The 22,985-nt window shown below is 56.9% G+C and overlaps 2 protein-coding genes across 4 annotated transcripts; one reads left to right on the top strand and one right to left on the bottom strand.

Moving 5' to 3' along the window:
- Positions 1-6,551: 6,551 nt before the first annotated feature.
- On the bottom strand, positions 6,552-17,761 carry TEPSIN (TEPSIN adaptor related protein complex 4 accessory protein). Of its 3 annotated transcripts, XM_017524898.2 has the most exons (13): positions 17,615-17,760; positions 16,144-16,216; positions 15,741-15,832; positions 15,499-15,592; positions 12,343-12,410; positions 11,923-12,001; positions 11,717-11,788; positions 10,584-10,787; positions 10,113-10,275; positions 9,840-9,953; positions 9,657-9,735; positions 8,555-8,689; positions 6,552-7,719 (listed from the first exon to the last, which is right to left on the bottom strand). In XM_017524898.2, exons 1-13 carry the CDS (start codon positions 17,660-17,662, stop codon positions 7,171-7,173), a joined length of 1,770 nt encoding a protein of 589 aa, XP_017380387.1. In that variant the 5' UTR covers positions 17,663-17,760; the 3' UTR covers positions 6,552-7,170. The 3 variants fall into 3 exon arrangements, with proteins under 3 accessions (XP_017380387.1, XP_017380389.1, XP_017380388.1); XM_017524900.2 differs by lacking the exon at positions 10,584-10,787; XM_017524899.2 differs by lacking the exons at positions 15,741-15,832; positions 16,144-16,216 and having other exon boundaries at positions 17,615-17,761.
- A 151-nt stretch (positions 17,762-17,912) lies between these two features.
- On the top strand, positions 17,913-19,725 carry NDUFAF8 (NADH:ubiquinone oxidoreductase complex assembly factor 8). Its single transcript, XM_017524905.2, has 3 exons — positions 17,913-18,066; positions 18,198-18,308; positions 19,436-19,725. The coding sequence occupies exons 1-3, from the start codon at positions 17,983-17,985 to the stop codon at positions 19,463-19,465; spliced, it is 225 nt and encodes a 74-aa protein (XP_017380394.1). The 5' UTR covers positions 17,913-17,982; the 3' UTR covers positions 19,466-19,725.
- The last annotated feature ends 3,260 nt before the right edge of the window (positions 19,726-22,985 follow it).

Genomic DNA, 22,985 nt, shown 5'->3' with positions numbered 1-22,985 from the left:
GACTCGGCTGTCCTTCGGGAAGTTCAAGCGTGGGAGGAGCGGCGGATAGCTGAGGGACGCGACGGCGCCGGGCGGCCGATTGGACGCCACTGGAAAGGGGCGGGTCATATAGGCGGTGGGGCCAAGGCGGCGGGCGGATCTGAACGGGCGGGGGCGGGGCCCGAGCGGTTGTGGGCGGGGCGTGAGACGGGGTGTGATTGGCAAGTGGGGCGGGGCTGATGTGGGCGGGACAATGCCGGTGTGGGTGGGGCACTCAGGGCCTTGGGAGTGGACACCAGGGAGGGCGCGATGCGGGGCGCGAGGAGCGCGGGGCCCGGCTGCGCCCCCGGACTCCCCTAAGGCAGCTCACTCCGGCTGCCCCGGACTCCCCCGCCGACCCTGGCCGCCCTGTCCCCACCCGCGTGCGCGCCTCCCCTGCTTACTCGGTACGACCGCGAGGGAGGGCATGTGGGTGCTTGCTAACCTCCCTGACCTGCTTCCCGTTCTTTCCTGTCTGCTTTTTTGTTGTTGTTGTTATTTGGTGTTTGTTCTGTTCTGTTCTGTTCTGTTCTGTTTTGTTTTGTTGTTTTGTTTTGTTTTGTTTTGTTTGAGACAGAGTCTCACTCTGTCGCCCAGGCTGGAGTGTAGTGGCGTGATCTCGGCTCACTCCCAGGGTCAAGCGATTCTCATGCCTCAGCCTCCCTGGTAGCTGGGATTACAGGTGCCCGCCACCACAACGACTAATTTTTCTTTCTTTCTTTCTTTTTTTTTTTTTTTTTTGGTGCCGTGACTCGGATTAATTTTTGTATTTTTAGTAGAGACAGTTTCACCATGTTGGCCAGGCTGGTCTCGAACTCCTGACCTCAAGTGATCTGTCCGCCCCGGCCTCCCAAAGTGCTGGGATTACAGGTGTGAGCCATCTCACCATACTCCTTCTCCAAAGTTTTAAGGCTGGGCCCTGTGCGTAGCCGCTCTGTGACTCCCCTCCCTTCCGGAGCCCTGGGGATCCTGCCCCGGTCCTCTCCAGGGAAGCCATCATTCCCCTAAAAGTCACAGCACACTGGTCTCCCCTGCTGCTGCTTTTTAAAAAATCCAGTGCTCTCAGAAAAACAAATCGTAGTACCATACCCCCAGAGTTTCTGATTCAGTTAGGCCTGGGGTGGAGCCCAAAACTTTCATCTCTAACCTCAAGTAATGCTGCTGCTGCTGGTCTGCAGAACACACTTTGAAAACACACTGTTCTAGAGATAGCATTTCATTTCATTTTTTTGAGACAGAGTCTCGCTCTGTCACCCAGGCTGGAGTGCAGTGGCGCAATCTCAGCTCAGTGCCACCCTCCACCTTCCGGATTCAAGCAATTCTCCTACCTCAACCTCCCGAGTCGCTGGGATTACAGGCACCCACCACCACACCTGGCTAATTTTTGCATTTTTAATAGAGATGGGGTTTCTCTTTGTTGGCCAGGCTGGTCTCCAACTCTTGACCTCAGGTGACCTGCCCACCTCGGCCTCCCAAAGTGCTGGGATTATAGGCATGAGCCACTGATCCCGCCCTAGAAATAGCATTTTATAATTTTAACTTATTACAGTCTACCTCATATAACATACTGTTTTGTTTCTACCTTTTGTGCTCTTGTTATTATGTATTTTACTTCTTTATATGTATTATCTCTATTACACATTATTATTTTTGCTTTAAACAGGCCAGAATCCCACTCTGTAAATTAACACACAGTGAAATTGACTTTTTATGATGAAAAAAAATCCAGTGCTCTATAAAATAAAAAATTTTATTTATATACAGTAAAATGGTGCGCAGTGGAGTTGTGTTCACTTACAGAACATTCTCCCTCTGCCCCGCAACTGCTGACCTCTGGTGGCGGCTGCTCAGTTCTCTCTGTTCTCCATCCCTAGAGGTGGCCTTTTCGAGAATGTCACACAAAAGGGTCTGGCTTCTACCACTTCGTGTTTTGAGATTCATGGTGGTTCCTCTTTACTGCTGAGAGGTGTCCCATAACTGGTGTGAACCACATTTACTTATTTTATTCATCAGATGAAGGACACAGAGATTGCTCCTGGTGCTTGGCAATCATGAATGACGCTGCCATAAACATTCACTCACCGGCTTCTTGTGGACACAAGTTTTCGTTTCTTTTGTGTAAATACCCAGGAGTGGGGTTGCTAGATCATATGATAGTTTATAAGAAACTGCCAGTTGGGCGCAGTGGCTCACACTTGTAATCCCAGCACTTGGGAGGCCGGGGCCGTCAGAGCACCCGAGGTCAGGCGTTTGAGACCAGCTTGGCTGACATGGTGAAACCCTGTCTCTACTAAAAATACAAAAAAAAAAAAAATTAGCTGGGCCTGGTGGCATGCACCTGTAATCCCAGCTACTCGGGAGGCTGAGGCAGGAGGATCGCTTAAACCCAGGAGGTGGAGGTTGCAGTGCGGAGATCGGATCACTGCACTCCAGCCTGAGTGACAGAGTGAGACTCCATCTCAAAAAAAGTCAAAAAGGAAACTGCCAAGCTGTTCTCTTTTCCTTCTTTCTTTTCCCTAAGATGGAGTCTCGCTCTGTCGCCCAGGCTGGAGTGCAGTGGCGTGATCTCAGTTCACTGCAACCCCCGCCTCTGGGGTTCAAGTAATTCTCCTGCCTCAGTCTCCTGAGTAGCTGGGATTACAGGGCCATGCCACCACCCTTGGCTAATTTTTTGCAGAGATGGGTTTTTGCCATGTTGGCCAGGCTGGACTCGAACTCCTGACCTCAGGTTATCCACCCTCTTCGGCTTTGCGAAGTGCTGGGCATACAGGCATGAGCCACCGCGCCTGGCCCAAAGAGAATTTTTTAACTTTAATAAAGACCAATTTTTTCTTTCATGGTTTGTGCTTTTTATGTCTTATATAAGATGACATTGTCTAACAGAGACAAAATGTTTTCTCCTCTGTTTTCTGCTAGAAGTCTTATGGTTTTAGCTCTCATTTTAGGTTTATGATTCAGTGTAAACTTTCCACAAGGTGTGAGGTATGAGCCAAGGTTTTTTTTTTTCTTTTTTGCGTATGGAGGCCCAAGTGCTGCAGTATCATCCGTTTAAAGGCTGCCCTTTCTTCATGGGCCACCTATGCAAAAAATGTTTAAAAAAGAACCTTGTTTGTAGAAGGCAATTGTCAATATGGTCTATTCTGAACTCTAGTCTATTGATCAATGTCTCTGCCTTTCACCAATACCTCACTGTCTTCATCACTGCACTTGTGTTTTTGGTAGAGATGGGGTCTCACTATATTGCCCAGGCTAGTCTCAAATTCCTAGGGTCAAGTGACTCTCCCACCTTGGCCTCCCAGAGCGCTGGGATTACGGATGTGAGTCACTGCACCTGGCCTATAGTAAATCTTGAAATTAGGTATTGTGAGTCCTTTGCTCTTCTTTTTCAGAATTACCTTGGCTATTCTAATTCCTTTGACTTTTCATATAAATTTTAGTATCAGCTTGTCACTATCTTTAAAAAAAAATCCAGCTGTGATTTTGATGGGGATTACATTAAATCTGTAGATGTTTAATTTGGGAAAAATTGACACCTTAATTTATGAATGTGGTATATCTCTCCATTTATTTAGATCTTCATTGATTTCTTTCATCAGTATGTTGTAGTTTTCAGCATATACAACCTACACATATTGTTATATGTAAATTTTCAGTGCCGCAAAGAAAAGTCAGCACTGGGACAAAGGATCTCTCAGCAAGGCAATTTTTACTTCCTGTAGGAAGGGTACCCTCACTAGAAATCTTGCCACAAGATTTCTTTGTTCTAGTGAACAAAGGAAAATTAGACATATTTATTTCTTATGCATTTGGGGTCATCCTTACTGCTGTGTCTGATTTCCATTGGTTGGAGCCAGACCTCACAATCTAAACTAAAACCCGATTGGATAACAACTTAAAACTTTTCTAAACAGGTTGTGGGTAACACCCACTATGGGCACCGAGGAAGAAGAACCGTCCGGATCCTAGGCACAATTAGTGCCTGAAGAATATCTTAGTTTATGGTGTTATTACTCAGCTATTTCCTTTATATAATCCTTTATATAATCATGTTAGTTTATAGAATTAGTGCCTGAAGTATAACTTACTGCTTACATATATCTAGCTTATATAATCATACTTAGTACTTATATCTAGCATACCTAGTTCTATATAATGTTTCTATATAATCATATAGGTATTGTAGTTAGAGCTGTACTGACACATTCAGTGCTGATTTATAGAATCCTTCTATATAACCATATGGTAGTTTGTAGTAGGAGGAATGCCTAGAGCAGTCACAGAACAGCAGCAGTACATGGGAAAACAGCCAGACCAGGACAAGAACCAGAGACCCCGGCGGTGGCGTCCCTGCCTGAAAGGGCATACGCCGTATGGCAGGCTTGGAGCAAGAGCCTCTCCTCCTGATAGAGGAGTTGTAGCACCTTGCATCCAGTTCCTGTGGAAAGTCGGCCTCAGGCCTGAGATCCTGGAAGTAACCGAGGGAGAAGAACCCCCCTGGTGTGACCAGTCACAGCGGCTGTACACCCTGTCAGTATTTTCTCACTTCTGTGCTAGCTCAAATCATCCTCCCATAAATATCTTAAGAGAAGAGCACAAGTCTGCCAGCTCCCACTGCATTGGCTTACAGTACCCTCCTACTAGACATCCTCTGAAGTCTCCAGCCCCCAGATAAGAAGTGTTGCACACGACACCTGTTGCACAGAGCCCACCTCCTTGCCTCGGTGGCCTAATGGGGGTGGACCCCTTTTTTGTACACGACCCTCTACTACTGTGCACGGCACAGCCCCCTACTGCACACAGCCCACCTCTCTGCCAAGGTGACATAATAGGGTGCCCCCTCGCTTGTGACTCACGTGATTATGTATGCCCTATTACTAAGCCTATAGATGATGACCTCACTCACGACCCTGCCCCCTGCTGTACCTAATAAATACGGATGCTTCTGGGCATTTGGGGCTCTCACTGATCTCCACTCACAAGTGGCGTGGTCCCCCAAGTCCAGCTGCTCTTCACCAGGTCTTCAGTGTCCTGTCTCTACTTCTCGGATCTTACACCTCAGCACAGCATAAGGGACACCCCACGACCCTGTGGGGCCCTACGGCCCTACAAATTGCATGAGGCCAGGAGTTGGAGACCAGCGTGGGCAACAGTGAGAGCCCTGTCTCTACCAAAAAAAAAAAAGCCAATGTGTGGCGACTGAGGCATGAGGATCCCTTGAACTCAGGAGGTTGAGACTGCAGTGAGCCGTGATTGTGCCACTGTACTGGGTGACAGAGCCAGAATGCAGTGGCACAATCACAGCTCACCGCAGCTTCGACCTCTCAACCTCTGGAGTTCAAGCAATCCTCCTGCCTCAGCCACCTGGGTAGCTGGGACCATGCCTGGCTACTTAAAACAATTTTTTTTTTTTTGGTAGAAACAGGGTCTTGCTATGTTGCCTAGGCTTGAAATCTTTTTTATTTTATTTTTTTTTTTTTGAGACAGAGTCTTGCTCTTGTTGCCCAGGCTGGAGTGCAGCGGCACGATCTCGGCTCACCACAACCTCTGCCTCCTGGGTTCGAGTGTTTCTCCTGCCTCATCCTCCCGAGCAGCTGAGATTACATGCACCCACAATGATACCTGGCTAATCTATTTTTAGTACAGATGGGGTTTCCTCCACATTGCTTAGGCTGGTCTCGAACTCCTGACCTCAGGTGATCCGCCCACCTCGGCCTCCCATAGTGCTGGGATTACAGGCGTGAGCCACACCTGGCCAGAATTCTTTAACAATATAACAGAAATCATACAAAGTATGTTCTTGGACTGTATCAGAATTAAATCATCACAGAACAACATGCTTTAACCCACTGGACAAAAAGGAAGTCTCAAGAGAAATTTTAAAATATTTTGAGCTGAATAAATATTTGGATATACCAAAATTCATCAGATGCAGCCAATGAACGGGATATGAGATGTTTACACTGCCTATGATAGAAAACAAAGGTCATGAATAAATAATCTAAGCTTCCACCTTAAGAAACTGAAACAATAAAAATAAGCCCAGAGCAGAATAAAGGAAAAATAAAGAAATTGGTGACATTGGAAACTGAAAAAAAGAAATGAGTGAAGCAGAAAAAAAAAGTTTGTTCTTTGAAGAAGCTAATAACATTAATAAACTGCTAGTCAGCCTGACCAAGAAAATGGGAAAACCAATGAGCAACATTAGAAATCAAAAGAATACTAAAGGCATACTACAAAAGACTGAAGTCACAAAGTCAGCAACCTACAGAGACGGACCAATCCCCTCAGGAGACAAACCACTGAAATTAGAACCCGATAACCCCAATAGGCTATTATGTAAGAAACTGAATTTCATAGTTTAAAACCTTGCAATTAGGGTTAACTCCAAGTCTAGTACCACTGGGGAGTACTACCAAATGTTTCAGGAAATCCCCATCCGTACGTGGAGGAACGCGTCCTCCACGTGTACTCCTTATTGATGGTATTTTTATTAAGATGCACATATACAAAAGAAGAAAAATAAATGACCCAGCTTTGTGTAAACAGTAGTATTTATTCAGAAAGCATGAACCCTGGTGCCCTCGGAAGGTTCTGAGGTGGACTAGATGTTCCAGAGGCTTCGTGTGTAAGGAGTGTCACAGGATGGGGCGAGGCGTGACAGCCCAGGAAAGGGTCACATGGGGACCTGAAACCTGACATGGCCACAGGCCACAGGCCAGACAGCACAAGACAGCCTGGACAAGACACCCTTAACCCACGTGCATCAAACCAGCCACCCCAATGGGACTGGGAGGTGGTGGCCTATTGTTGCTCATGACCTCCTGGGGAAGGAGGAAGCTGAGATCAAAATGAAATAAAGAACCAGGTAGTCACTCCCACATTCACATAAGAAACCTCATGTTTAAGGGCAAGACAGGCAGGGGCTGCCCCTCGGACCCCTGAGATCAGCCTTTCTGAGGTCCTGCCACCTGCCTATTCCATGTCTGGATTCTAGTGCAAGAACCAGAGCCTCTGGTAGAGGAGATCTGAAAATGCGGTGGCCCTAGGGTCCCCCTCTCAGGTCCGGTGTCCTGGAGACTGTCGCAGAGACTCAGGAAGCACCGCCCCGGAGGCCACAGCTGCAGCTGAAGACTCCAGGGCCGGGCCACTGGGTCAGGCATTCAGGAATGCGAAAGCTGACGGCTCTGGGCCGGGTGGCTGTTCGGCTGCTGTCCTCTGGGACGATGTCCGGGGGGCGCAGGGGGCATCGGGACAGGACTCTTCAGCAGCAGCCCCGGCCCCCACCAGGCGGGGACACGCCACCAGCTCCATGCCTGCAAACAAGGAGTGGGGGCTCCACGCATAGCTGCTGAGGGCTCTCTCTGGGCTGTCCGTGCCACCTGGGGCCTGCTCAGGTCCCCAGCCCCTGCTCTCTGCCAGTCTGGTCGCAGCCTCACTGGGGTGTCCGGGGGCTGGAACGGGGGAGGTATCTGGGGGCGGGGTGGGCACACGGCTGGGTGGCATCCCAGATGAGGGGGCAGGGCTCCGGGGTGACACCGAGGTTGAACTCAGAGGCTGGAGGAAGAGCTGGCTCCCGGTGAGAGGCACAGTGTCCGTCAGCAGGTCCGATGGGCCTGGGAGGGCAGCTGTGGGGCCAGGCTCGGCCGAGGTACCTTGGGCAGGGGGTAGCTGCCCACAGGAGGCCTCGAAGTGCCTCAGGATCTGAAAGAGGAAGGAAGGAGGAACCAGGGAGGCTCCTGGGCAACCCTGGGGATTGTGGGGACTGCTGGAGGGAGTGGAGGGAGCATACGGAGCCTGGCACATCTGGGCGTTTCCAACTGCTAGACATGGGGTGCTTCTAGCATGTCCATTTCAGAAACCCCCCCAACGAGGGTCACCCAGGGTGGTGCCAACCCCAGGTCCATGCTTCACTCTGACTGAAGGGTGAGCTAGCAGGTGGCCAATGATAGATCAGGAGGACTTGAGGATGGCTGACTGAGGACCTGTGTTTCCAGCAGCCACAGAGAAAACAGGAAGCAGCAGCTGGGGATGCCCACAGGTAGAGGGTGTGCGCCAGGGCCTGGCTGTGGGGAGAGACCTCCCAGTGTGATTCCCGCGGCCTCCAGGCAGTTCAGAGCATTCAAGTGTGCACAGATGAATGGGACCGATCCCATGCTCAGCTTGGAGCTGAGCATGAGCTGTGTCATGGGTGGCTAACTCCATGTGCAGTCAAGGAGGGCTTCCTGGAAGACATGAGTGTAAGCCAAAATGCAAAGGCAGGAACATTAAGGCAGACTAGTTTGGGGCTTCCAGGAGCAGGGAGCGACTACTGCACTGGGAGTGCTGTGTAGTTGGGGTCAAAGTCAGGAAAGGGGCGGGGAGGTGAGGTCCCTGACTCGCTGCTGCTCCCTCGGCCAGCAGGACAGGGACTCCAGAGGGGACTCTGGGAAGGGCTGACCAAGCGCAGGGCAGGACCGGACAGCCGTGGACAGCAGTGTATCTCCTGCTGTGTGTGCCCCTGGACCCCAGTGCGCATGTGGCCCCTGCAGCTTCCCACCTTGGTGGCCTTGTTGGTCACAGGTCCTGGGCTGCCCATGCTGAGCTCCTGCAGCTGTTGCCGGGTACGGAGGAGGATGTGCTCCTGGGGAAGGAGGTCGGCGCTCCCCAGGGAGGCGATGGCACACAGTGCCCTCTGCGAATGAAGGGAGGGAACGTCAGCGCCCACGGGGCAGCGGTCCACGCCAGGGAGTCCTGTCTGGCCATCTCTCTCCTTCTTCTTCCTCCTCACCAACGACCCGAGTGCTGAGAGGCAGCAGGGACAGCTGCACCAGAGACCTGTCCTTACCGCCTGACACCCCAGCTCCCGGACAGACCCTGGCGAGAAGCACATGGTCCGCTGCCCCTGATCACCTCGCCTTTATTCCTCCGCATGCCTCCCCCACACACATGTGCGTCCACATGTTCACGTGCATGCACACACACACACAGGTGCACACATACACAAGCACACACATGCAGTCATGTACACACAGAGGTGTGTGCACACATGTGCACAGGACTGTACACACACAGGCATACATGCACACACACAGGAATGTTCACACATAGCCACACACAGCTATGCACACACAGGCATGTTCACACACAAGCACATACACAACCACACACACACAGGCATGTTCACACATAGCCGCACACATAGCCACACACACACACAGGCATGTTCACACACAGGCACACACACAGGCACACACACAGGAATGTCCACACACAAGCACACGCACACAGCCACACACACACACACAGGCATGTTCACACACAGCCACAAACACAGGCATGTTCACACACAGGCACACACACACAGGAATGTCCACACACAAGCACACGCACACAGCCACACACACACACACACAGACATGTTCACACAAAGCCACACACACAGGCACACACACACAGGCATGTTCACACACAGCCACCCAAACACAGCCACAGCCCCACACACACACACACACACACACACAGGCACACACATGCATGTTCACAGCCACCCACACACAGCCACCCACACACGCATGTTCATACACAGGCATGTTCACACACAGCCACACACACACAGGCACACACGCATGGCCAAGCCCTGCACTGCACGCCCAGCTCACCAGCTGTGTGCATTCACTGGTCCCACGCAGGCGGCAGGTCAGCAGCTGCAGCACAGCCTCACAGTTGAGCAGCCCACACCTGCACAGCGGGGACGTCTGAGTGGTGGGTGGTGGCCCATCCCCTCGTCCCTCGCCCAGGGTTGGGGCTGGGGCAGCACTGGGCAGGCGGCCAGGCGCACTCACGCTCTGATGAAGTGCTGTGCCTCCTCTCGGCTCAGGAAGGCACGTGGGCCCCGAGTCACGGTCCTCACCAAGCCCAGCTCCTGCTGACAGTCACTCAGGGCCATCAGCTCGGCCCTGCCAGGGGGAACGGCCAGGTCAGGGTGAGTAGTGGGAGCCGTGGCCCGTCCCTGCCTGCACTGGGAAGAACCTGAAGAGCAGGAGCCATGCTGGGAGGGTGCAGTGGGGGGTGGGCGGTGGGGGGGCTCCAAGACCACTCCGGCTGCTCCCACTCACCTTTCTGCCAGGTCGCCCGGCTCCCGGCTGGTCCCTGAATGGCTGTCGCTGCCAGAGTCCAAGGCCCTGCTCAGGTCGCTGTTCTGGGATGAATTCTGAGAGTTGGGGCCACTGTCCAGCTCGTCCCAGCCCCCTCCAGCCTGCCCAGGCCGGTGCCTCACAGCTGAAGGAAGCAGAATGGCAGGTGAGCTCCCTGGGGCTTCAGGGCAGCCCCATGCCCACCTCCTGGGGCCCCAGACCAGGAGCCCTGGGGGGCTGAGTCCTAAGCTGAGGATGGGCGGCCACCTTGGCTCCGGCTTCAGCAAACACCAGCCCTCACGGGCATCTGCTTCCGCCTCGGGTGCTGCCCCCTCCTGCCGTGCAGGAGGCCCTGGCATGTGCCTTTATGGCCACAAAGCCCCAGTGGTGACAGGAAGGAGTGACCCGGACTCCTTCACACCTAGTGAAGGGGAGGAGCCCTCGGCTCGATACCTCGGGGACCTGGACTGGCCCCGGGGAGTGGGTTCCCCAGGGCTGGGGGCCCGTGGCTGGCTGCAGGCATCGCGGCAGGCTGGTAGGCGTCACCCAACGGCAGGAGCCTCTGGGTACCGGGACTCTCGGGCCCGGGGCGTACGGCACTGGCCACCACCTCTGCGGCCTTCTGGATGGTGGAGAGGAAGGCTTCGCCTGCCGAGCCTGCACCGGAGGAGAGGGTGATGGGACAGCCACCCAGCGTGGCCCCACCCAAGTCCTCTGAGAGCAGGTTGCCCGCATAGGCTCCCTGCTCAGGCTTGGGGAAGTCGGGGTACACACTGCAGGTACGGAGGCCTCCCGGGGGACCAGGCCTTCCGGAAGCTCCCTGTGGACTCCACTTTAGCATTCTCTGGATACCTCCAGCTCACAGCAGTTAGGCCTCTCTCTGTCCCTCTGTCCTCTGGGAGTGAGCGTGTCCTAAGGGGCCTGGCCTCGGCCTTGGCTGAGGGAGGGTGTATCCAGGCCTGGGAGGGGCCCGCCCTTCCCATGTGAGCTCCCTGTAGAAGGCACCCCCATACCAAAATGTCAGCAGGAGCCCCCGGGCTGTGCAAGACAGCATGACAGCCTGGCGGTGGGCAGCCAGACACGTCCGCGGCCCACGGCAGGGCATGGCCAGGCTGGGACAGCCTGGCGGTGAGCAGCCAGACACATCCCCAGGGCTGCAGCAGGGCATGGCTGGGCTGAGAGCTGGGTCTGAGCTGCAGTCAGTGGTGCCACCCATGGCTCTCCTGGCGCTGATGAGCAGTCGTCCACTGGAGCTGCCCCAGCGCCTAATAGGTCCCCACGTGACCGCCTGAGTCACCCCCACCACAGCCAGGCCCACGGCCCTCAGCCTCTCTCAGAGCAGACTCGCCCCTGACCTCCCGCTCAGCCTGCTTCCTCCCACCTGTCCGTAAAGCAGCCCTGACCACACCTGCCCCACCCCCACATCGGGCTGTCAGAGTGACAGTGGGGGCAGCCCCAGGAAGGGCTGAGGCTGCATGGGGGAGGGGACAGGGACAGCAGATAGCAGGTGGGCAGCCTTGCCCCCCCCGCCCTCCTCACCCCTGCACCCTGGGATGCCGGCGCCCATGCAGGCCCTTCCCACTCACCCATGCGGCTGTGTTCCTTGCTGTAGCCAAAACCCTGGAGGGTGCTGTGTGGCCTGGCCTGGGAGCCCATGCCTGCAGAGGGTCCTCGGTCAGCGGCAAGCCGGCCCCCATCCTCGGCCCTGCCCACGGGAGGCACAGATGCCCAGGACATTTGGGGAGGCAGAAACCCAGTGCCGGGGCTGGACACAGTCCCTTCGGTCACCTACCTGTGGCCAGCGGGGTCCCCAGAGGCTGGGAGGGAGGCGGAGGCGACAAGGCGTCCGAGAACAGGGTGCTCCCCAGGTCCTGTGGGGGGGGTGGACGCCTCAGCTGCCTCTGCTGGGGCTGCTGTACTCACCCTGCCACCCATGCCAGCTCCGTCCTGTCCTCCGGACACGGCTCCTGAGCCACTCGGCCAGACATGGGCTGTGTCCAGCAGCCAGGAGTGGAGGCAGGAGCACCCCACACCCCCCAGCCAGGAGCAGAGGCGGGGTGTGGGTGAGAGAACCCCACAACCCCCAGCTAGAAGGGGAGGTAGGGGACCCTGGTGGGAGAACGGCAAACCCTCCAGCTGACATCCAGGCCCCAGTCCTGCCCCTCTACGGGAGGAGGGGCACCCTGCAGAGCGACTCTGCTCCTGGGCTCACCTGCGCGGCTGCCCGAACCTTCTGGTACAAGCTGTTCCCGTGCAAAGGATCCGGGGGCCCCGAAAAAGCTGCAAAACGGAAAAGGTAAGTTGAGGCAGGGCTGAGCCTGGCACTGCCACCCCCTGCGAGGCATGGCACACCAGGCCCTCTCCAGAGTGGCACACTCCCGCCACCAGAACCCCCTCGATCCCCTCCTCCAGGACCCTGCAGAGGCCACACCTGAGCAGACCCTTGGCCCCCCATCACCCCTGCCCCACAGAGGCGAGTCTCTCTCCACAGCACCCACCTCGTCTCCCCAGGACCCACAACCCCTTGTGTCTGAGCTGGTTCGGCCTCCCCCCGCCCACTCTACCGGCCCCACGCACACCAGTGACCCCCAGAAGCTTCCCTGGGCCTGGAGGATGAAAGCAGCGTTCTCTATCACAGCCTGAAAGTTCTACCTGGCCCCGCCCATACCCAGTCTCAGCTGCCTTGGGCTCCCCTGCTCTGAGAGCTCCAGTCACAGTGAACTGGGATATCTTTCCTTAAATTCTGGGGCCTCAGGGCCCCCCAAGCCTCACCTGGGGCCAAGCATCCTTTCAGGACTCATCCTGAGAGCTGCTCCTCTGAGCAGCCCTGGAGGGCCATGCGTGGGAAGGCGGGCGCCTCCATCACAACCGAGTCCCCTTCACCCCTCGGCCGCCCATCTCCACCCTGGCAGGCTGGCCCCGTGATTTGGAGACGATGCCCTGGCTGCCCCTGGGCCCAAGGCTGGCGGCCACAAGCTGAGTCAGTGGCTGGATGACCTGCCGGTAAGACGCCACCCTTCGGCTGCCATCTTGTTGGAGCCGGGGCCACCTGCCTGCACCCCACACTGCCCCTCCTCGGTGACAGAGCAGGAGTGCCATCATCTTGGACAAGCCCCTCATTCTAAAGTTCACCTTATAAAAAACTGCCTAAATCCACACAGCATCAGTCTAATAGCTAAAGTCAACATGCCCATAAACCACAAATAACATCTCCAACCAGAAACATTCAAACTCCTCCCGACCAGAGACATGCTGGCCCTGAGATAAACCACCTCCCCTGGGAAGATGCCAGCCTCGAGATAACCACCCTCTGGCCGAAGGATGTCTGCTCCAAGATAATATCCCCTCCTCCAGACACTTCGACCCTGCCATAAACTTCTGCACACACACAAACATCCCCAGCCTCTGAAAAGCCCCTCACGCTAAAACCAATACATGCTTTTAGTCTGTAACAGAAAGTGCTCCTGACCACCATCGGCCAGGAGCGCCTCTCCACCTTTAAGTAAAAAAAATATGTCTTTGACCGTCAGCCACCTACCTACCTTCCTTCCTCCCTCCCTCCCTCCCTCCCTTCCTCCTTTCCCTCCTCCCTTCCTTCTTCCCTTCCCCTTCCCTCCTCGTTTCCTTCCTCCTTTCCTTTTTTGTTTTCTGTTTCTTTTTTGAGACAGCGTCTCGCTCTGTTACCCAGGCTAGAGTGCAGTGGTGTGATCTCGGCTCACTGCAACCTCCACCCCCTGGGCTCAACCAGTTCCCCTGCCCCAGCCTCCCGAGTAGCTGAGATTACAGGTGCGCAACCCCATGCCCGGCTAATTTTTTGTATTTTTAGTAGAGATGGGGTTTCACCATGCTGGGCAAGCTGGTCTTGAACTCCTGACCTTGTGATCCATCTGCCTCAGCCTCCCAAAGCGCTGGGATTACAGGCGTGAACCACCGCGCCTGGCCTCTTTCCTCTTTCGTTAACGGCTACACTTTGCGCGTGTGGGGCGACCATCCTTGCTGCGCACCCCGCCTGCTGCAGGGTGCCCCGTCTCTCATGTGCAGCATCTGGCACCTGCTTTCCTCACAGGGCCTGTGCAGACACCTCCCATAGCCTGTGCCCAGGCACGGCAGGCGACAGCAAACATTCACAACTGCTTCTGCACAGCGGAGGCTCTGGTGCCAACAAGAACCTCGGGTCTGAGAAAGGCCTTTCCCATCCCAGGGCCTGCTACAGCCCCACCCCCCAGGGCATGTCCCCAAGACCACCGAGGCCACAACATAACTGTACCAGCCACAGCCATGGGAGGGGCCTGGGAGGCTGGGCCCCTCTGATCCGGTGAATCCTAAGGATGAATGGCCCGCACTGCCTCAGCTCGAAAGCTCTGAGGAGCACCTTAGGATGGCGAGAGCACCCGGCACTGCCCCTCCTCGGGGCATCCGCCACCTAAGTCCTAAGCTGAGTATCACAGCTGTCTACAGTGGCCCGTCAGGGGCATCTGCCACCTAAGTTGCCTGTCACAGCTGTCTACGGTGGCCCACGACGCTGGCCCCCGTGGGACAGTCTGTCCCTCTGAGCCACAGGCCCACATGCCATCAAGTGGGGCAGCACTGGTTTTGACACCAGTTTTGGGGTGAGCCCAGCAGATGGAACACGCTGAGGTTTTCCACAAGCAAGCAGCGGCACAAGAGAGACTCAGTCTCCCTCCCCCGAATTCCCTTCAGGGGTGGCAGGGGACAGGGGCTCTAGGCACGCTGCGCCCCAAGGCGACCTGGAGCCCAGCCTCCCTCCTCCCCACGGAAGATCTCATGCCCAGCCCCCACAAGTACTCATTAGGCAGATGCACACGGCACTGCCCACTGCCTGGGGGATGACTCTCCCAGACCCACCTGCTGCCTGGACAGACCAGCCAGGCCACCTCTCCTGCCTCCCAGCCCCACCCTCCCTCTGCCTTGGGCTCTGAGAAGCAGCCCTAGGAGGAGAACTCATGGCTTGGGGAGGACATGTGAACGGGCCCGGAGCCTGCTACGTGTGGGTGCTGGGATGGCGGGGAGGACCCTCAGGGCACACAGAAACGAACAATGGCATCCAGGTAGCAAGTGCAGGGACAGACACAGCCGAAGGCCCAGGGACGCGTGGCAGGCACGCAGGACCCAGAGGAGGGAGGGGGCAGGGTGCATCAGGGAAGGCCGAGCCGGCCAGCTGGGGTGAGGGTAGGCAGCAGGTGGAGAGGCCGGGGATCGGCCAGGATCAGCAAGGCAGCGCTGCGATCAGGACCAGGCCGCGGTGAGGGCTCTAGCTGACGTCTTCCTTCTCAAGCCCGGAGGATTCACCACCCTCCCCCACTGTCCACGGCCCTGGCTCTTCCAGAGCGCATCATGACCCCTGTACCTGCAGCTTCCCGGATGAAGGCGGAGTTGCGTTTGAGGATGAGCAGGAATGAGGAGGACCCGTGGCTGCACAGATAGAGCAGGATCTTCAGCACCTGGGGAGTGGGGTGGTCAGCGGCACTGGGCGGGCCGGGCATGGGACACCCAGGGCAGGGCCAGGAGCGCCCCAAGGGCACAGAGCCACCAGCCACCCGGCGCTGCTCATCTGCTCCTTCAGCCTCAGCACCGTGGGCAGGGGCTCACCTTGAGCTTCCCGTGGCCGGAGCTGCTGTGCAGGCGGGTCAGGAGGTACTCCAGCAGGCACTGGCTGCTGCCCAGAGACTCGTGGGAGATTTCTGCGGCACGCTCAGGTTAGGGAAGGGAGATGATGAAGGCTGTGCTGGGCCATTCAGGGAAATGGCCCTGGGACCTCCCAGCTCACGCTGCCTGGAGTCATCTGCTGCAGGCCCTGCCGTCAGGAGCGCTGGGGCTTCCAGGGTCTCCCAAGCCATCAGTATTGCAGCCTTCAGACCCCACCCGTGCCTGGTTTCAACATAAAGGAGCTGCAGATCCCTCCAGGGACAGCAGAACCCCCAGTGACCCTTTGCCCTACACCAGGACCCTGTATCTGCTCTTTCCCCCACACAGGGACGTTGAGGAAGGATACTAGCAATCTCTTCAAACAGGTAGCCGGGACATGGGACGTCATCATCCGACGTCCCCTTCAGGAGAATCGGGAGCTGAAAGGGAACAAGAGCCTCTGCCGTGATGAGGCGCCATTTCCCACAGGGTGAGCCCACAGCTCCCAAAGGGATGGAAACGGCCCACTTCTTGCTGTTGACATGGCCGGAGAAAGGACTGGGAAGGAACAAGAATGGTGCTACGGGTCACAGGGAGCCTGCAGCAGGGTCCTCTCTCAACCATCAGGGACAAACAGCCTCAGAGAAGAGGCAAATCAATGGTGGTTCTCCAGGGAGGGGCTGCGCCACTTGGGATAAGATAGGACACAGCCCCCAGCCTCCCTGCACTTCCCAGCATGTAAGGCTATTTGAAGGTACTTTTCCTGTACCTACCTACTGACTAGGAAAGCCAAACAAGGCCCAGGCAAGCCCCTTTTCCACGCAGGGGACTATGAATGGTCCCGCCTCTCTAGAGCCTGGATTGGCAGAGTGACAGAGCCGCTTGGCCTGGCTGGCTCCACCGCTCCTGAGAACGCAGTGACACCATATGTTTTATGTTCGCTTAGTGCAGACGTACTTATTTGTTTCATGCTTACTTACTGGCAGGAAGACGTATGGTTTATGGGGTGAAAATTGGAAACACTCATTCTTGCATTATTCAGTAACAGAACAGAAGAAAGGAGTTCAAGAGTATTTAAGAGGACAAGGCTGGGACCGACCTCGTGAGGGCCAAGATCTAGTGACAACACAAAAAAACGTGGACCTGAAGTGTTTCCCGAGGCTGTGGACACACATCACTGACACTCTGCCCATCAAGCCCTAAACGGGGCTGAGAGGTTTGCAGGTGACAGCTGCCGACTGCAGAACACAGCACAGAACGATTCTGTCCAAACCCTGCACGGAGAGCTCCACCAACCCCAGCGTGGCTTCTGGCAGCCCAAGGCCGCGCCCTGGGACCACCCAGCCTGGGAAAGCTCGGGGCTGATAGAGACAGTTTGCTGTGGACGACACCTGGGGACTGGCCCCGACCTCTCCTTCTTAGAGCGTTTACTAAGATGGGCTCACAACGGTGCGTCCTTCTCCGACCCTTCGAGGCGTCTGTGTTCTCGGCAACCCCGGGGTGCCTCTCCAGGACCGGAGCCCCCCGGGCGCCGGCAGCGGGGACGCAGCGGCTCCACGTCCACCCGGCCCGCCGCTCCTTCCCGCCTGTCGGAGGCCACTGAATGCTGGCCGAGGCTTCTCTCGCCCGAGGGCTGGCTGTGCCCGTCGCCCTCGCGCTCGGCGGGTCCGGCTCGGGAGGCCCGGGGACCGCGCGGCGGGCGGGCTGCTCAGGGGACGGAAGCGGCTCCCCAGGGCCGGGACGCAAGGTCAACGGCTCCGGCCCGGGGCGAGCGGCGCCCGAGAGGACACGTGGGGCCGGGGCCGGGGCCGGGGACGGGGCGGGCCGCCCTCACTCACCCGGTGCAGAAAGCTCATGCGGTCCCGCAGCGGCGGCGCTGCCGCCATGATGCAGGTCCCCTCCCGGTCCGCCCCGCTTCCGCCGGGCCCGGGCCCTCCAATCACCGCGCGCGTCCGGCTCCGCTGCCCACTCTCTCGTGGTGGGACGGGCCCTGAGGGCGGCTTCCGTCCCACCTAGACCAATCCGAAGTCCCAGAGCAGAGACAGACAAGGACAAAAGCCAATTGCAGGGGGGGGGCTCAGGGCCAGGAGCGCTTGAAAAGCTCAGGAACGATGACGGGCGGAAGCACCGACCTATCAAGCTGTTTGACGCCGGAAGAGGACGGACCTAATATGGCGGCGTCCAGGGGCTCTGGAAACAGCGGCCCATGTCGGCTAACGGAGCGGTGTGGGGCCGGGTGCGGAGCCGCCTCCGCGCCTTCCCTGAGCGGCTGGCCGCCTGCGGGGCCGAGGTGAGGAGCCCCGGGCGGGCCAGTGCTGCGGGGCAGGAAGGGCCGAGCGGGGCGGGGACGGGGAGGAAGGGCGGGGACGGGGACGGGGACGGGGACCGGGACCCCACGACCCGCGCCCGTCCCCTCCGCAGGCCGCGGCGTACGGCAGGTGCGTGCAGGCCTCTACGGCCCCGGGCGGCCGCCTGAGCAAGGACCTCTGCGCGCGGGAGTTCGAGGCCCTGCGGAGCTGCTTCGCCGCCGCGGTAGGTGGGCGCGGGCCCCTCCGAGCTCTTCCCCTCCAAGGGCCGGCGGGCCCCGGCCTTCCTTTGCTTCCCCGTTGGTTCAAAGTTTGAGCTGCCGCTGCGTGCTTTAGACCCCGGCTGACCAAACCACCGAGCCGCCGACGAGCCCGCGAAACCTCGGCGGTCCTGGGTGTGTGCCCGCATGCTTGTAAAGCGGGACTGGCACTAATCTCAGAAAGGATGAGGGGTGTGTGCAAGAAGGCGCCTTGTAAAACGCGTTAAGTTTTCGTGTTGGCACTGCCGCCGAGGGGTGTCATGCCAGCATCGACCCGACACAGGACTCCCAGCAAGTACCCAGAACCTTCTGGGTCTCACTTCTCCGGCACTCGCAGCCACCTGTGCAGCTGCGGTAGATTCCTTCAGCACCTGCCCAGCCGGGCACCCCCCCCCCGCCACCCTCGCAACTGGCACGATGGGCTTCCTGACCGTGGGTCTTTAAGTCATTCTGAGGCTGCTTCCCTAAGTGTCAGCCGCACTGGGTACCACCTCGGGCGCGCCGACTCAGTGTGTCTGGGCGGGCTGTGACGCCGGTGCTGACTCTGTTTACTGGAAGCTGTCAATCCAGAGATTTGGGCCAGAGAAAGGATATTTGAATAAAAGCCCCACAGCCTTCATTCCTGCCTGCCCCCAGCAGCCTTGGATGCAAGGGTGGGTGACTCATCAGAAGTTGTACTTTTGCGGGTATGGTGGCTTACACCCGTAATCCTACCACTTTAGGAGGCTGAGGTGACTGAATTGCTTCAGCCTAGAAGTTTGAGACCCAGTCTCTGAAAAAAAAAAAAAAAAAAGTTTTTTGTGGGGGAGGCCTCCTGCTTTCCCTTCATGAGAGCATGGGAGCAAATGTGGCATGTGGTGGGGGTCAGAGGAGGGCACAGCAGTGAGGTCTGTAATGGTGTCACAAGGCCCTTGTCCCTTGAACCACTGACCCAGAGAACCAGCCCATGGCTCTCCAACCAGTCGAGCCTCCAGCACGTGCCAGCACCGAAGTCTCTGTATTTGGTAGAACACGGCATCTGCTGTGGTAGCTTTCTTTCAAGCTGTGTCTAACTTGGAAGCAAGCCATTCAGACAAAACACTTTATCTTGCAGGCCAAGAAGACGCTGGAGGGAGGCTGTTAGGAGGTTCTGAGCTTCACACCTGTCTGCTGCTGTGGGTGCAGAGCCCTCGTCCTGATGGCGCCTGGTGGCACACATGGAATGCCCAGGGCAGAAAGGAAGAGGAATGGCGAAGATGTGACTTCCTGATGTTAGATCCTATTTCTTCTCAGCAAGTTGAGGTGTGGGTAGAGCAGAAATTGGTTTTCCAGCCTTGTCTGTAAGGACTTGAGTTCGAATAAGATGTAACAGAAGCAACAATAAAGATTCCGTCAGGTCCTGCAGCGTGGGGCTTACTGTGTGCAGACTGTGATCTGTGGGCCCTGGCTTCTCCCCTAAAAAGGGCAGGAGTGGGACTCAGGGACACTCTGCCTCAAAATGTCCATTTTAAGACATTCTCACTAAGGTATTTAATCTGAATCTGGTGAAGCCTGCAGACCTCACTACGGGCATACAGCACACACCAAAGATGAGGACGGGACACCCCATGGGGCAGGGTCCTTGAAGGTGGCTTTCTTGGACATGGGGTAAGGCAGGCGCTCTTTACAAAAGGGCCTGAGCCTCCAAGAGGGGCCTATGTAGGGCACCAGCAGCCACTGCCACTCCTTTGTGGGGTGGGGTTGGTCACCCCCTCAGCAGCCCAGGTACGTCACTGATGGCTCCTGCCCTCTCATCCCCCTCCCTACCACACCACTGGACCTGAAACTAAGGTGAGAAGGGCAACACCCTGACCCTGCCCAGGCACTTGCTGACAGGGAGACTCGGGAATCTGTGGGGCCTGAGCGCCACCTGCCGGGCGTGGCAGGGACTGCCTCAGGCGTTCCCTTGCTCCCGAGTGTGGAGGTCTCGCCGTCCTGGGGCTGTGGCCTGCGCCTGTCCCCAGGCCCATGCGAGCAGCTGACGCCGTGGGCTGAGGTCTGTACTTCCCTGTTTCCTCCTCAGATGCTGTCCCAGAATTAGCCTGGTTTCCCCTAAGGGTCAAACACCCACCGTCTCATCTGGGTGGAGGGTCTGCTGGAGCTGGGCATTGTGAGTCTCCAGAGTGTTAGATTTTGTCCCAAGGCCCAGGATAGAGTCACATCTTGGGAAGCACAGGAATCCAGACCAGACTGCCGGAGCCAAGCCACTGCAGCCCATCCCTGTGTGATATTGTGCTGGCCTAGAGCCAGAACCAGAGCAAAACTATTTTATAAAATACAAAACTGTTTTTAGATAAGTTGAAATGGCTGCCCCATTCTCCTCACAATAACTACTGTCCTTGGCCTCTGTAAATAGATCTGTTAGTTTGTTCTTCAAAACTATGTAAAGCTGCTTACCTTTTCTTATCAGTGACTGCTCTCTGTGGCCCTAATGTGACAGGCAAGCAGTCCTAACCCATGCCATCTTGGCTCCTGCGACTTGTAATAAGTAACTAAGGTCTGTGATTTCCACCTTAACCAGATAATGTGTAAACAAATGTTTATCTTGACTTCTGTAAACCACTTAAGTAACAAACGGAATGACAAAAGTCCCCATCCCTTGGAATGTCCGGGGACCCCCACCCTCATCTCTGCCCAGGAGGTAATTTACAGAATCCACTAGCCCTCGGAATGTCTGAAGCCTTTTCATCCTCATCCCCGCCCCTCACCCCCACTCCCAAGGTGGTTTTTCGGGTATAAAAAATCGTGGCACCCTCCTGTTGCCGCCACAGGTTGGAGAGACGTGAGTCCTCTGTGGTCGCCAGCATAATAAATGACCCTGCAACCTGGCATACTTTTGTCTTGTGATAACTTTCTACACTCGGTCAAATACAACACCTGCGTAGGCCAGAGACTCAGATGCCTTGCCCTGGCCCACCTGCCTAACCCACCTCCCCAGTGTGCAGGCCCGGCTGCCCCCACCCCTGCCTGCCCCTCGCATGTGCGCACTCATCCTGAGCTAGCCTCACGGCACGTACGCCCTCTCCTCTGCCCTTTGGCAGCTCAAATCCCTCCTCCGTGGGCCCACCCGTCCTGCCCACACACCTGTGTTGCCAGTGTTCCCCCCCACCACTGTCCTTCACCCCGTGTGTGAGGTGGTTGCAGACAGACCTGCCGCTTCCTGTGGCCTACACCTCCAAGCTCAGCTCTCAGGCCTCTTGGGGACACCCCTCTTCCACCCCCCCAAATTCTCTTACAAACCGCCCTCCGCCTTTGTTCCTGCCCTTCCTCCCTGAGTCACTGGCTCTGACTGCACCAATGGACAGCGCAGGAAGGTGGGCAGTGGGGGGCTTCTGCTCTTTCCAGGCCGCCAGGACCATGCAGAGCTCTGCTTCAGCCGCACTTAAGCCACTCCTGCTGCCCCAACCAAGCACCTGAGACTGCGTGATTTACAAAGAACAGCCTGACTTCTCAGCTCCGCTGGCTGGGAAGCCAGAGATCCAGGCACTGGCCCTGGCGTCTGGGGAGGGCCTTTGTGCTGTGCCCTGAGGCTGCAGAAGGCGGAGGGGAAGGGAGCGGGGGACCTGCATGCTGCATGCAGCCTTCTGTGAGGCTCTTACTCCTGCAGCCAGGAAGGAGCCCTCGGGGCCTAGTCACTCTCAACACTATCACTTAGGCATCTCCTGAATTTTGGGGGGACACATCAAATGACAGCGAGTGCCTTGGCGCTCAGGCCGTACCCACCCCTCGGCCAGCCTGCTGTGCGAGTCTGTTCCCACGAAGAAGCACACGGGGATGGGGCAGCGCTGTTCCTGCTGCCCTGCCCTGGAACTGAGTCCCCGGAGGCAGGCTCCACGGCCCGGTGACAGCACCAGGACTGACCAGAGAGCAGCCTGAGGTGGCTCAGAAAGTGCAGCCTGGCCCCAGGCCACTCCGTGCAGTTCTGACAAGCCCCACCCAGGGGTCTGCCAAGCTTCTGGGGAAATAAATTTCTCTTTCCTTCCCTGAGGGGTGCCACCTGGGCTGGGGGTGGGGGTGGGCAGGAAGAAGGAAGCGAGCAAGGAGTGAGTGACCCTGCATGTGGCTGGGGGCGCAGGGGTGCAGCAGGGCGGGTGACGGCAGAGGAGGGCCGTCACGGATGCGTCTCTGTGCTGGTGGAGGGCGGCCCTGTCCTGCTCTAACAGCAGCAGTTAGCAGAAAGGGGAGGAGGCCGGAGTAACCTCCAGAGAAGAAAAAGAAAAGTGGGTCACACTAAGATATTTGGGGAAATCCAGCCGGAATGAAAATCCCACTCCAAGCAATTGAACAAACGGAGTGCCAGTCTGAGGGGAGTATCTGGGAGGTGTTTTACCACTGAGCCGTGGTTCACTTGGAATTGTTTTTAAGGAAAGACAGAAAGACTGGGACTGAACCACCTTTGCGGGGCACCTCCTGCCTGCTGAGCAGCGCCCCCAGCCCTTCAGCCCCGTCCCAGCCCCCAGGGCTCAGCAGGAGTCACCACTCAGCCTCCAGAAGCTTCCCTATAATTTCATCTTCAGGCCAGGCGTGGTAGCTCACACGTGTAATCCCAGCACTTTGGGAGGCCAAGGCCGGCAGATCATGAACAGGAGTTCAAGACCAGCCTGGCCAACAAGGTGAAACCCCTG

This window comes from Cebus imitator, unplaced genomic scaffold, assembly GCF_001604975.1.
Source record: "Cebus imitator isolate Cc_AM_T3 unplaced genomic scaffold, Cebus_imitator-1.0 Scaffold36, whole genome shotgun sequence".
NCBI lineage: Eukaryota > Metazoa > Chordata > Mammalia > Primates > Cebidae > Cebus > Cebus imitator.
Note: the sequence above shows the minus strand (reverse complement) of the source record. Positions and strands in the feature narration are given on the sequence as shown.